Genomic DNA, 12,910 nt, shown 5'->3' with positions numbered 1-12,910 from the left:
GAAAGAGAGATATCTTTGTATATTGCCATTAATGCCAAAGGGGGATATTGTTGGCATTTGTGCAAAGTATGTTGTCATTAATGTCAATATGTTGGAGAGTGAACCGGTTAGGCAACTACCAGTTAAGCAACTAGTAAAGTGAACTAGTATAATGTTGTGAACCGGTATATGTGCAAAAGGAGAAGTGGTATGCTTGTTCAGGTGAACAAGCATATGAAATTTTTCTATCAAGGTTTAATATGGTAAGACGACTGGTTGGCAGTCTTAGCTTCGGGGTTTCCGATTAGAGTGTCTTGAGCCTGTGTGACTCAACCAATGACATTGTGCGATGAGTTAGCAATATGATAGAAATCAAATCATGTTTCCACATCAGCCTCATGTGCATGAAGGATCTTACATGAAGGGTATTGATGCTATCTACATCGGGAATGTGCGAAGTCTCTGCAAACGGTGGAGAATGCATGATGGGTTATCGCCTCCATGAAGCAGTAAAGAATGAATCATGGAGATTCTCTTGAGATCTGTTCAAGACCATTGTATTCAAATGCAAAGTGTTCAATGGTCAGGATTGAAATGCCTAAAGTGCTCAACCTAAATGATTAGGGTTTAGTTTTTTTTTGCTACCGACCTATTTGTTTCCTATAAGGTCGATGTTGTGTTTCATGCTGAGGTTGTTGGAAAAAGTTGTGTGTGTATCTAAGTGTAGAGATACATGATTATTGCCAGACCAAATAAGAGATTTAATACCTACAAAGTGTATGTGGAGAAGGAAGGAACTAAACCGGATCTGCATTGGCATTGTGTGCTATTATCAGATCATTGTAATACCCGTTGATCTTTAACCACTTCAGCAGTTGGAAAATCCCTTAACAGGGTAGCTTTAACCAACTTGCTGTAAATCCTTTAACAGGGTTACTCAAAGCCATTGAGTTCAGAAAATCCTCTAATAAGGTAACCTCTAACAGGGTTTAACCCTTAACTGGGTATTCTAGCCATCCCTTAATCGGGTGATCCCTAACAGGATCGGTTCCTAACAGAATCTGTTGTAATAGTCTGTAACCAAACTTGGCTCGTAACAGAGTGGACTTCAAAAGAGATCAAAAACAACTTGTGGGTATTCATCCCCACCGTGGTTTTTCCTAGTTGGGTTTCCACGTGGAAAATATGTGTGTCATGTGTGATGCCTCTTTCATGTGATGTTTTTTTATTTCCTGTTTAGTGGTAAATCAAGTTGATCTAGTAAATCATTGTATCTCTGATGACAATTTATCTGTTTATGCATAAGGACAAAGTGGAAATGAGGGAGTAGGTTGTATGGTAAGCTAAGAAGATTCACCGGTTCATGTCTTTCATAGTTGCACTATATATAACCATTAGTAATCTTGTTTGGACTGGTGTTAGTGATTGGTAGTAGTTCACTGTCTATAGTCAAATCGGTTCAGTAAAGTTTTTGTGCCTGTACTGATTCACCCCCCCCTTTCAGTACCATTTTGGTACTCATTGTTCATAATTAGATTTATCGGCATCTACATCTGATATTTTGACCCCTCTAGTTGTTGAGATTTATGAGAGGGCAAGGCCCTTTTTCAAGAGATGTCCTTTCAAATCAATTGAAGAAAATATAGATGGAACATAAGACTTTATGACAAAGGTTTTGCAGAGTTTATTCACTTCTCAATATTTGATGAAGCAGAATGAGTGGCATATTCTTACCAAAGTTCATGATGAATTAATCTAGTTGGATAGACCTCACAAGATCACAAAGCAAACCATTGAAGTAGTCACATATATGAGTGCAACCAGTGAAATTCCTACCCTAAGAAAAGTATAGAACACCACTGTGGTAGCTGTTACTGATTCTCAATATGACAACTGGTCGATAAAAATCAGTGACATTGTTGAGCACAATGTGAGATTCTCCTCAATGGTGGTGGGTTATAAAGTATACCAATTTTGGATCTTTGATTGTGTACTTAGCTTTATACTTCTTGAATGAGATCCCTTGTATTGGTAATGTCCAGTGGGATTATGACAAACTAGTGGAAATGTAACAATGAGAATATCTACCTTATGGGGCTATTGTAAGACCTTCCAAGGCTTTCTGAAAGCCTAGGAAAAAATTTCTAAGGAGATAGTTGAGAATTATTAGAAGACAATTTTCTTTATGTTTCATAAAGATGAATTCCATATGGAAGTTGTTGTGCCAAAGATAGTTTGGATCATACCCATGGGGTATGAAGTTGATTCTATTATGCTTAAGGCATATACTCAACACCTATTCAGGAAGCCAATAGACCCAAAGGAAGAAAGATTTGAAACTTTCAATGAAAAGGACCTTACCTTACATAAAAAGTTCACTGATGTCAGAAGGAAGATGAAAGTGATAAAGGAGGTAGAGGAACTTGCAGAACAAATGGGTGTTACTTGGAAAGCTATGTAAAAGGCAAGGGAGAAGAATATTATGAAGGAGGAAGATATGGTGAAGCCACAAGATAAACTAGCTCCTCCCAAGTAGAACCAAACCAAGCCAATCAAATCATCACTTGCCTCTTGTATACAAAAACTGGTACCTCAACCTTAACCTAAACGAGAAGTATCTACTGGTGGAGCAGAGAAAAAGAAGAAGGAGAAATCTTCAAGATAGTATACTGCAACAGATGAAGAGATAGAGTCAAGTGAAGAGGTAAGGCAACTTAAGAAGACTGCTACCTATGCAAGGGTAGTTTGGAAGCCTACATCTGGTGATGCTCCTCCTACTAAGAAAGCCCAATATCTAGTAGAGCCATCCGAAAATATTAGACCCATCAAGGAGAAGAAATCTGAAATAGATGAAGCTCTGAAATCTGGTAAGATAAGAAGACCATATGAGATTGTTCCCCCATTGACTTTGTAGCAGTTTATTGATGAAATTTTGAAAGATGGTAATTTGAAAAATGTTTCTATATATTATAAGAATTTTGAGGATAAAGACCAGTGGATAGTAGAAGAAGAAATTGTAGAGTATATGGATAGATTTAGTAAGGTTTTAATAGAATTATCATCTATGATCCCCAAGAGCTTCAATGACATTTTCAATGCACAGAGACATACATCTTCACTTGAGGATGAGAGAATAAAGGAATATGTGTTTGTAAATATATCTTTTGTTATTTCTAAATATGAAGTCGCTCGGTTACTAAAACTTTCTAAGGATAGGTTCTAGAGATAGAAGAGAGTAAATAAGCTTATGATAGGAAAGAAAGATGAGGTGGTAAAAGAAATTGAAATAATTTTGAGATGTTTTTTGATTGAACAGAGAGTTGATATAAATCCAGTAGACTCTTCTCAACAAAAATATGTTCCAGAAAAGAAAGAAGAAGGTTATGATCCCAAAGATACTCCATCTATCCTAGATGTGTCTGTAGATGTTTCCAATGGACAACAAGAACAATCATCTATTGATCCAGTTGAACAACCTCTAGTTGATATAGTTGATAATCAAGTGGTGGACAACTCCAGTGATGCTATTCAAGGTCTTCCTGATATAGATATTATTATAGAGATGATAGTAGAGGAGTTAGGAGAAGTGGGAAAGAACAAAGATGATGGTCTAGAAGGTGAAAAGGATAATATTGAAGATCCGATGAAGGAGAAGGTTGAAAAGCAATCAAACAATGCTCCAAAACCCATAACCAATGCTATAATTCCTAATAAGGGAAAACAAATTGTAGTTAATAATGATCCTTCTCATGCTCTAGTAGATTTCAGAACTCTGTCTCCTCTTCAAGCATTAAATTCGGCCACTCTCATACAGATCAAGGCTAGTGAGGACTTACTCAAGTCTACATCCAAGGAAAAAGAGATGATATCTTTGGCCACTTTATTTTTTGAAAAAGTTTTGCCTAAACTTAATCAAATTTAAAATGATTCACCATCCAATAATCTTAAGGATATATTGAATAAGATAGAATCTAATTTTGTATCATTAGAGTTGTGTATGATCATCCTATCGTTATCTACTATGACAATTCAAGTGATCTTAAAATTTCCAAGAATCTGGTACTACATTCTAAAATGAAGCACATATAAATAAAGTATCATTTCTTGAGGGAGAAATTTAGTGATCAAGAAGTAAAATTGGAGTATGTATATACCCAAAATCAAATTGTAGATATTTTTAGTAAGACTTTGCCTGTAGATACATTGGTGCATTTGAGGGACAAGTTAGGGATCTCTATCCCTACTGATGAGAACTAGGTGCATGGAGTTGTATCAATCTAGTGGATTTCAGAGTCTTATCCTCTTATCTGGGTTGATGAGTTGGTGTTGCTACTTATCTAGAATAGTTAATGAGTTATTTCAAAGCTGTGATTGTGTAGTTGTGGGGAAAGAAGCTTAATCAGATTATATCTTTGGCATTACTGTCAAAGGGGGAGAAAAGCATGTGAAAACTTGTTTTATCTTTGTGCTTTGTGTGCATATTCTTATGGGGTTAAATTCAAATAGAGAAGTGAGAAAAGATTCTTAGTATTAGGGGGAGTCAGTTGGAGTTAGCTGAGTGTACATATTGTCGGATTACTTGAAATTTTTGGAACACTTATCATTTTTCACAATGTTGCCATCACTACCAAAGGGAGACATTGCTATCACTTGATGTTATTTTGGTGATGCTCCGATGAATATTGGTGATATTTGAGGCATGTAGATTCTTAGGAGTTTTCATTAATGGCAACTTAGCATGTTGATCATATCCGGTATGGAGTTTTGGCTAACCAAATGTATTGTGTAAGCTTTCTGATTTCAATTTTGCACGGTGAAGCTTAGTGTATAGTTTTGTGGGTATTACTCATCTCATGTGATGCACTTTTGGTTGTAGTGGTCTGAGTTAAGTTCATTGAGTATGAGAAGTGTATTATGATGCAATTTTATCCTCTAGTGTTGGTTCCTAAGCATGTTAACAGGTTTGGTATCTAGTAGAGCAGGTAAACATGGTTACCTTCATTATTAGTGGTGTAACGTGTGGACCGGATTTCTCGAATAAATTCTGGTGATTGGTGATGTATTCAAGATAATTGTTGAGACCTATAAGAAGCTTTTGAACATGTATTTTGGATCTGGAATATTTTTTTGTGATGATTTGAGCAAACTGGATGTTACACGTTTGATAATTTGATACTTCCTGAAGCTAACTTGTGGGAGATTTTTTTGGTGGTGTAGATATATAACGTGGTGTTGGGTGATATTTTTTAAAGGTATGTATGTGTTCCAAATCATTTTGGTGTGATTGAGTGCAGTTACACTTGGGAATCCTGAATTGTGTTGATCTAGTAAGTAGAGAAGAACAAAACATGGAAGTTTAGTAGATTAGTTATAGTGCATCACTTTGTACCTAACTAGAACTGATATCTGGCATAGTTAGATGTTGTTTTCCACTTCATTGTTTATTGTAATCATTTTGTAATTAGCAGTAAGGTAGCGAGCCTTCCTCTAGGGTTGTATCCCTATTTTTTAAATTGAGAAGTGAGCTCTAGGCAGTGTGCCTGAATGCAGGTGTATTCCCCTTTTATAATATTATTTTTCTACTGACCATAGTGGAATAATATTGTGGGTTTAAATCTAACCATGGTTTTTCCTCTTTTTGGTTTCCAAGTAAAAATATTTGTGTTAAGGTTGCATGTTTATTTGTTTTATGTTGCTGAACCTTTCTTTCTTTCTTTTGCATCTGGTGGTTAAAGAATCAATATAATAAGTTTGAAATTTGTAGAACACTAATTCACCCCTCATTCTTAAAATTCATTGATTCCAACAATAATAATTTGTCAAATATAGCCAAGATCATGAGCACATTGAATAGTACAAAAGAGAGACAATATATTTGATAAGAATAATCTATATTCTAACTGTAAAAGCGGGGAATTTGATTTGGCAATTTGCAACATAGAAAGAGAAATCACCAACTCAATTTTTTAGTTTAGGGGGAGATTTCTTCTACATTCAAAAGAGTGGATGAATCCATTAAATTAAATCATAAATCAAATAAGGATTGAATACTAAGTGGATTGATTGACTATGACGTGTTGTTCCCTCTTTTGTAAGTTGAAATACCGATTTAGGGTAAAGTGCTGAAATTGAAGACAAAACTAAGAAAATGTGAGCTACATGTTTGGGATTTTGTCATGTGCTTGGATCTAAATAATATGAACTTAGTTGGATCCACCTTGTAAAAATTCCTAGAATAATCAAGCACTATGACGTGGCACCACGATCCTTCAAATTTTTCATGTGCTAAAAAGTGTTTTTCATCTTTGTGTCTGAAGCTTATTCTTAGATGTACAACTATGCACCTGTTTCCAACATACAGAAAGAGAGGGAAATGGGTTGGGAATAGGGTCTTTCCTTAGGTCAAACCTCAGTTTTGGAATTAATCATGAAATTGAGATACATGTAATTGAACTGATTGAAATGAAATGTTTTCCTTTAGAGGGAGATGTTCAATTAAGAATGAAAATTGAATTATTATACCACCTTGTGAAGTTTTGTTTGCCTCCAAATGGAATAAGAGTTACATTAAATAGGATGTAGATATCCACTTTATGCTTGATTCTTGGATTTATTGTTGCTCCAAGGCTTGAAGGAAGACTGAAAATTCTTAATTATTCTTGAATGGTTGAATGCTTGATAGATATATTAGATATTCAAATGAGAGGGGATATCCTCTTTATATACTTGCCTATCAGGTTAATTGACTAATTTTTTGACATGAGCCGACACAAAGGGGGAAATCCTACTCAAATCTGAAATAGAAATAAGGGTTTTGAGAGGTCCCATTTTGTGGAGGATCATGGTGCCACGTTGTAGTCTTAGTGAGGAGAAGGGTGTCACGCCCTAGCCTTGCCCTATTTTAGGCCAGGATCAAGGTGTAGTTAAGTGAAAAATCAATTTCTTTTTATGTTTATGAGGTGTATGAGCATAATGAGGTCTTCAATCAGGCCAAGGGGTGCAAACACTAAAGTGAAGACCCAAATATGGTCAAAAATTGCAAGGGGTGCAATTTTAGGATGCTAGATTTAGCTCCCACTTTATTAGTAGTATGAAGTCAATTATACTCTCGATAAAGTACACAGAGTTCAGATTGAAATACTTTCAAGAGGTCCTCATGGCGGCAAGATACACCAAGACCCCAGTTCAGTTTAGGATCTCACAACTTCAATGACAAGGTAACAAGGAAGATCATGAGAGAGAGAAAAAGAGAACCATGAATACAACTAGTAAGGTTCTCTTACTATGAGTCATGAAAAGAAAAATACCAAAAATTACAAAGCAAAAGCTAAGTAACTTTATGTATCAAGATATGCAAGAGAGAGAATCATTAAGGACATTGTATGCCCCCATTTTAAAGCGATTGTGTATGCCTTATCGGGAGCAATTGCTTTAAGGTAGGATACACCCAAAAAGGCAAGCATGTTACCACAATAATTTAGCCCCCAAGAGAGAAAAATCAAAGGATAATGATCACAAAATGCAAAACATGAGGTGGTTTCACCTAACATTGGAGTTAGTATGCTTTTTATACTCATATATATCATGTATATATACATGCACATAATTGTCCTCATCCCCCAAAAAAAGGAAACCACCATGGAAGAAGGAACATATGTGTGTTTTGATTCAACATGGAAGAGACCAAGAGCGATCTCAATGCTTTTCTTCATCCTCAAGTAGACAACACTAGGGATAGCAAAGAGAAGAATTGAGAGACAAATAGAAGACTATCACAAACAAGCAATAGAGGAGAGAGCGAGAGAATCTATAATGCTAATGAAGCTAATCAAGCACCTTATCCACATCCCAATTTTTCTCATCATTATTTCAGGAAGATAGATAACATTCAAGAGGAGGCACATCGAGCATAGAAAATGAATATATAACAAGTTCCAGACAAGGACAATGCTCTACTGATGGATCACTTTGTTCATTACTAGGAGCTAGGATTAATGTTTTTGAAAATTTCTTAGATAAATCATTGTCAAAATCAACATGTTCATATTCATCATTAGAAATATTAAGATCCATATTTTCATTATTAGAAATATTCTCACCTATTTCTTCATCAATATTAACAAAAATAGTAGCTCTAATTGGAATAGAACTTGAACCGTAATTTGTCTTAAGCATTTTGCATCTTGGAGAATTAGGTTGAACATCTTCATTCGAAGAAAATGGAACTATGTCAATAGTAGGTTGTCTTAGTAGAGGAAATGGTTTGGGAAGCAAGTTCATGAGCTCTATAATCACATCTCCATTAGCATTCTCTCGCACAATGGTTTCATTTGGTTTTATCTAAAGGTTGTGAAGGTTTAGGTTCATCATGTATAGGCTTATTTTATTATTTTAAGGAAGGATGAATGAATTAAGGTATTTTAGGTTAAAAAATAGGAGAGGTTGATCTCTTCTCTCTATAAGATGTAGGTGGTGGAACTGCACCATATAAAGGAGGAATGGGAGGTGTAGGAAGGTGGCTAGGACCATCATGAGGAGGAGGAATAGGTCTACCCTTAGAAGGAATAGCTTGGCACTTGGGAGGATAATTTTTATCATTGGGAGGAAGAGTAGACTCATCCATAGGAGAAGGAAAATATTTTTCTTTAGAAAAAAGAATATCACTTTCCTTAGGAGGGAGCATGCTCTTTTCTTTAGGAGAAGAAATAGATTCCTCTTCGGGAAGAAGATTATTTCTTTCACTAGGAGGAAGAATAATCTTATCCTCAAGAAGAGGTATATGATAATCAAGAGGAAGGCTAAGTGTTGGATTTTTAGGTTTACTAAATGACAAAATTGATAGAAAAATTTAATAGCTAAGCATTTAGTACCAACATCAATAGGAAGTGTGGTAGAACCAATAGAAAGACAAGAGAAGACATCAAAAAATTTAACTACAACATCAGTATCATCATATGTGACTTGATGCAATTGTAAATTATAAAAAAATTCTTCAATTATAACACTAACCATGCAAGTTTTATCAATGAGCAGTCCTTGAGAAGGTTGTTACAAGGTGTGTGCCCTTGGTCTCCTTGTGTTGCTCTGCATAGTGCTCGGGTTAGTGACATGGCTTAACCACCTCTTGTGGATTCTATGTCTAGTGATCATATCAAGCATTAATAGGTCAATATTTTGGTGCAACAACAACCAAACTTGTAATGAGTGGTATCAAAGTCACAGGTTCAAAACCCTTACTTGTGCTTGTGGGGGATTGTTACAAGGTGTGTGCCCTTGGTCTCCTTGTGTTGAGTAGCGCAAAACTCAGGTTTGTGACATGGATTAACCACCTCCCATGGATTATATAAGTCTAGTGGTTGTATCAGGGATTAACAAGTCGATCTTTTGGTCCAATGACAACCACACTTGAAACAAAGGTATGCCTTTGATTTTTGTAGCTATATATAATGCACCATCAAGTGCTTCAATGTTATCACTAGGATCAAATGTAATGCACATTCTTAGGAGGTTCTTTTTGATCTATAAGATTCACCACTTTATTAGACTCAAGGCCAACATCATTGGGAGAGAAGGCAAGATGATTGGTCTTAATCACGTTAATGGAATGGGAAGGGGAAGGATCAGTATAAATTTAAAGGTTTTGATTAAGAGGAGCTACTGATTTGTTTCCTTTATCACTCACACTAGCCACAGATATGGTATTGTTATCAATCAAGTCTTGATTCTTACTTCTCAAAGAATTAACACTTTCTAGTGTCATGATTGGGTTGACTATGGTTTTGGCAAAAGTCTTTAGAATCAAAGTAAGGTGAGGATGTCTTAGATGGATCAATTGGTTTGATAGGGGGGAGTTTCAACACATTCCTTTCTAACAATTGAGACAAAATACTATGAAAAGATACATTAAGAGGAGTGAATTTTTTTCTAAAGTATCTAGACAAAGGAGGCACACCTATGGCATTTTCTACATAAGTATTGTTGTTGTCATTAAATTTGATGAGTCCCTTATTCGGTTTGGACTTCACAAAAGGTTGTTGAGCACTTTCATTTTTATCACTTAGAGAAATTAAAGAGGATGAGTGTTCCAATTGACTCACGCTAAGATGACAATTTTGAAATACTACACACAAATGCATAAGGAAAGTAAACTCAAAAAAGAGAAGTTTATCCCCAATATCTTTCTGTAAATTAAAAATAAAAATCTTTTGAATATCCTGATCAGGCATAGGAAAAGAAATTTTAGAATATGAATGTTTTTATCTACCAATAAAATCAATCACTTTTTCTTTCATACCTTGCTTACAATGCATCAAATCAATCAAAGTGATCTTAGGACCAATATTATTATAAAATTGTTAAATAAAAGAATTAGCCAGTTGTTGAAAACAAGTAATATAATAAGGAGGAAAAGAAGAATACCATTGCAAAGCTTTATCACTTAATGTTCTAGTAAACAATTTAGACAACAATCTTTGGTCATGAGAGAAGTCACTACACAAAGTTTGAAATTCATTAACATGGGTCAAAGGATCAACTTTTTCATTATAAAGTTCCAATTGAGGGACTTCCACATGTTTATGAGGGTCAACTTGGATAATGTTATTGGATAATGGGCTCACTACATCAAATTTGGGCACATTATACTTAGATTGATTCATGGAAGCTATTTGTTGTTGTGAGGAAGACATTGTTTGAGTTATATTATTAATGGTAGCTTTGGTAGAAGGCTTTAAATTAGACATGTTGGATTGAGAAGGGAGGGGACCATTGTTAAATGAAGGAAGGGGTTGAGAATAAGAAGGTGGAACATTATGATAGGTAGGTATGGAAGAAAATTGGGTAACACATGGAAGAGTCATGGTAGGAGAAATGAAGAAAGAGGAGTTGCCCCCTTGACTAAAATTTGTAGGTGTAGGAGAATATTGGTCTAAAAATGGAAGGTGGTAGGAGGAATGAAAGAAGACGAGTTTCCCCTTGACTAAAATTTGTAGATATGACATTTTGTGTAGAGTTAGCCATGATGTTTGATGTAAATGTGGGAACACTAACCATAGGATAAGTCAAAGGAATCGAATGATTAACTTGAATAGGAAGTTGTGTATAACCTAAGGCTTCAACACAACTCTTCATGGGTATAATATTAGAATCAACAATATGAGCATTACCATGAAAGATATCAACACAAAGTTTATCACTTTGAACCATTCTTTTTAATCCTTGAATCAATGGGAGCTTCACTTTTCGGGTATTGTTGACTCATCCATTATTGAAGATTTTCAAATTTATTGTCAATCTTCTCCAATTGGTCAATGGAAACCCTAGTTAGTGATTCCTCCACATCATGAGAATTATTTAAAGAATGATTATAAACAAGGACATTTGTAGGATTAGAAGAGCCACCAATATCCTCATTGAAAAACATTAAAATTAGGCTCTATCTCTTTAGTAATTAAACCTTGGGCAACCTTAATTATATAACTTCATCTCACAGGAATACTATAGGTTGTACTAGTAGTAGTAAAACTCATACAATAAGGGAGGGAACTAGGAAATTTAAAGTTTGAAATTTGAAATTTGAACTTTTGAATCTAAGTTGCAAAATAATTGAATAAGGCAAAATTCTAGGAAAAATGATTAGTCAATTAAGTGAAAAAAATGATTGAAAAGATGAAATCCCTTAGGAAATTGAATTTTAAAATTAGGATTATGTTAAAATAACCTCTTATTTTAAAATTAAAAATCACCCACTAGGAGATACAAATTCAAAATTAGGGCTAAAAATAACCTCTTAATTTTTAAAAATTTGAATTGAAAGTGTTCTAAAGGAAAATTTAAAATTAGGGCCTTGTAAGAAGAACCATTTAATTTTAAAATTAGATGAAATGTTGAATTTAAAAATTAGGGCTCTTAAAATTAACCGCTTAATTTTAAAATTTAAATTTGAAATGATCCACAATAATTAAATTTAAAATTAGGGTCTTGTAGAAAGAGCCTCTTAATATTGAAATTTGATTTTACAATTAGAGCCAATGTTAAAATTTTGAAAATTAGAATAATTAATGGAAAATTAGGAAACACACAAGATTAATTTAAATTTAAAAATTAGGACATTTTTTATTTAACCACTTAATTTTAAAATTTGAAATTTGATCCAAGATTTCCAATTTAAATTTGAAGCCTCTCTAAAATGATAAATTCAAAATTTAAACAACCAACAAGCTCAACTTTAAATATTTTGAAAAATTAGGGTTTTTGCAATTAACCACTTAATTTTAAAATTTAAATGTAAAATTTGACTTGCAAGTGAAATTTTGAATTTTGAAATTGAATGACACTTAGATCTAAAATAATTAACCCAAATTATGCAATTCACAAGATCAATTTTGAAAATGAAAATTAGGGTTTTAATGAAATTAACCTCTCAATTTTTTAAATTTGTAAGGAAATTAAACATGTAAATGAAAATTTGAGAATTTAATTGCATACACACTCAAATCTGAAAACAAAAATCATAAGTAAGCATAGGAAATGTCAAGTTCACCAAAATGTAAAGGGGGGGATTTGATTTGCCAATTTGCAACATAGAAGGATAAATCACCAAATCATTTTTTTCTTTTAGGAGGAGATTTACTTTAAATCAACGACCCACAAAGTATATTGACCTACAAATACAAGTATGAGTTTATTTTCAAATAATTCTAGATGGGCAGAGACAATAAAAATTAATTTATAAACTAATATAAAACACAAAAGCATCTTAATTTACAATTGTTTACATGCCACCAAGCTGGTAGGTGAGAGCCAACAAATAAGAATAGTTTGTTGCAATTTGTACCATAGGAACACTCTTTAGATTACCTTTCAGAAAATGTGGCCTCTAATCTTGTGGCTAAGAAGGAATTTCAATAGCTCATATATAGTTGATTCCTAA

The 12,910-nt window shown here is 34.1% G+C and overlaps 1 protein-coding gene across 1 annotated transcript in view; it reads left to right on the top strand.

Annotated features, from left to right (window-relative positions):
• Positions 1-3,226: 3,226 nt before the first annotated feature.
• The window catches only part of LOC131857749 (uncharacterized), a 133,692-nt gene continuing 124,008 nt past the window's right edge, over positions 3,227-12,910 (top strand). Inside the window, exon 1 of the mRNA XM_059210458.1 lies at positions 3,227-3,803. Within this exon, the coding sequence (XP_059066441.1) occupies positions 3,227-3,803 (577 nt within the window). The remainder of the gene's footprint in view (positions 3,804-12,910) is intronic.

Source organism: Cryptomeria japonica, chromosome 8 (genome assembly GCF_030272615.1).
Source record: "Cryptomeria japonica chromosome 8, Sugi_1.0, whole genome shotgun sequence".
Taxonomy (NCBI): Eukaryota; Viridiplantae; Streptophyta; class Pinopsida; order Cupressales; family Cupressaceae; genus Cryptomeria; species Cryptomeria japonica.
Note: the sequence above shows the minus strand (reverse complement) of the source record. Positions and strands in the feature narration are given on the sequence as shown.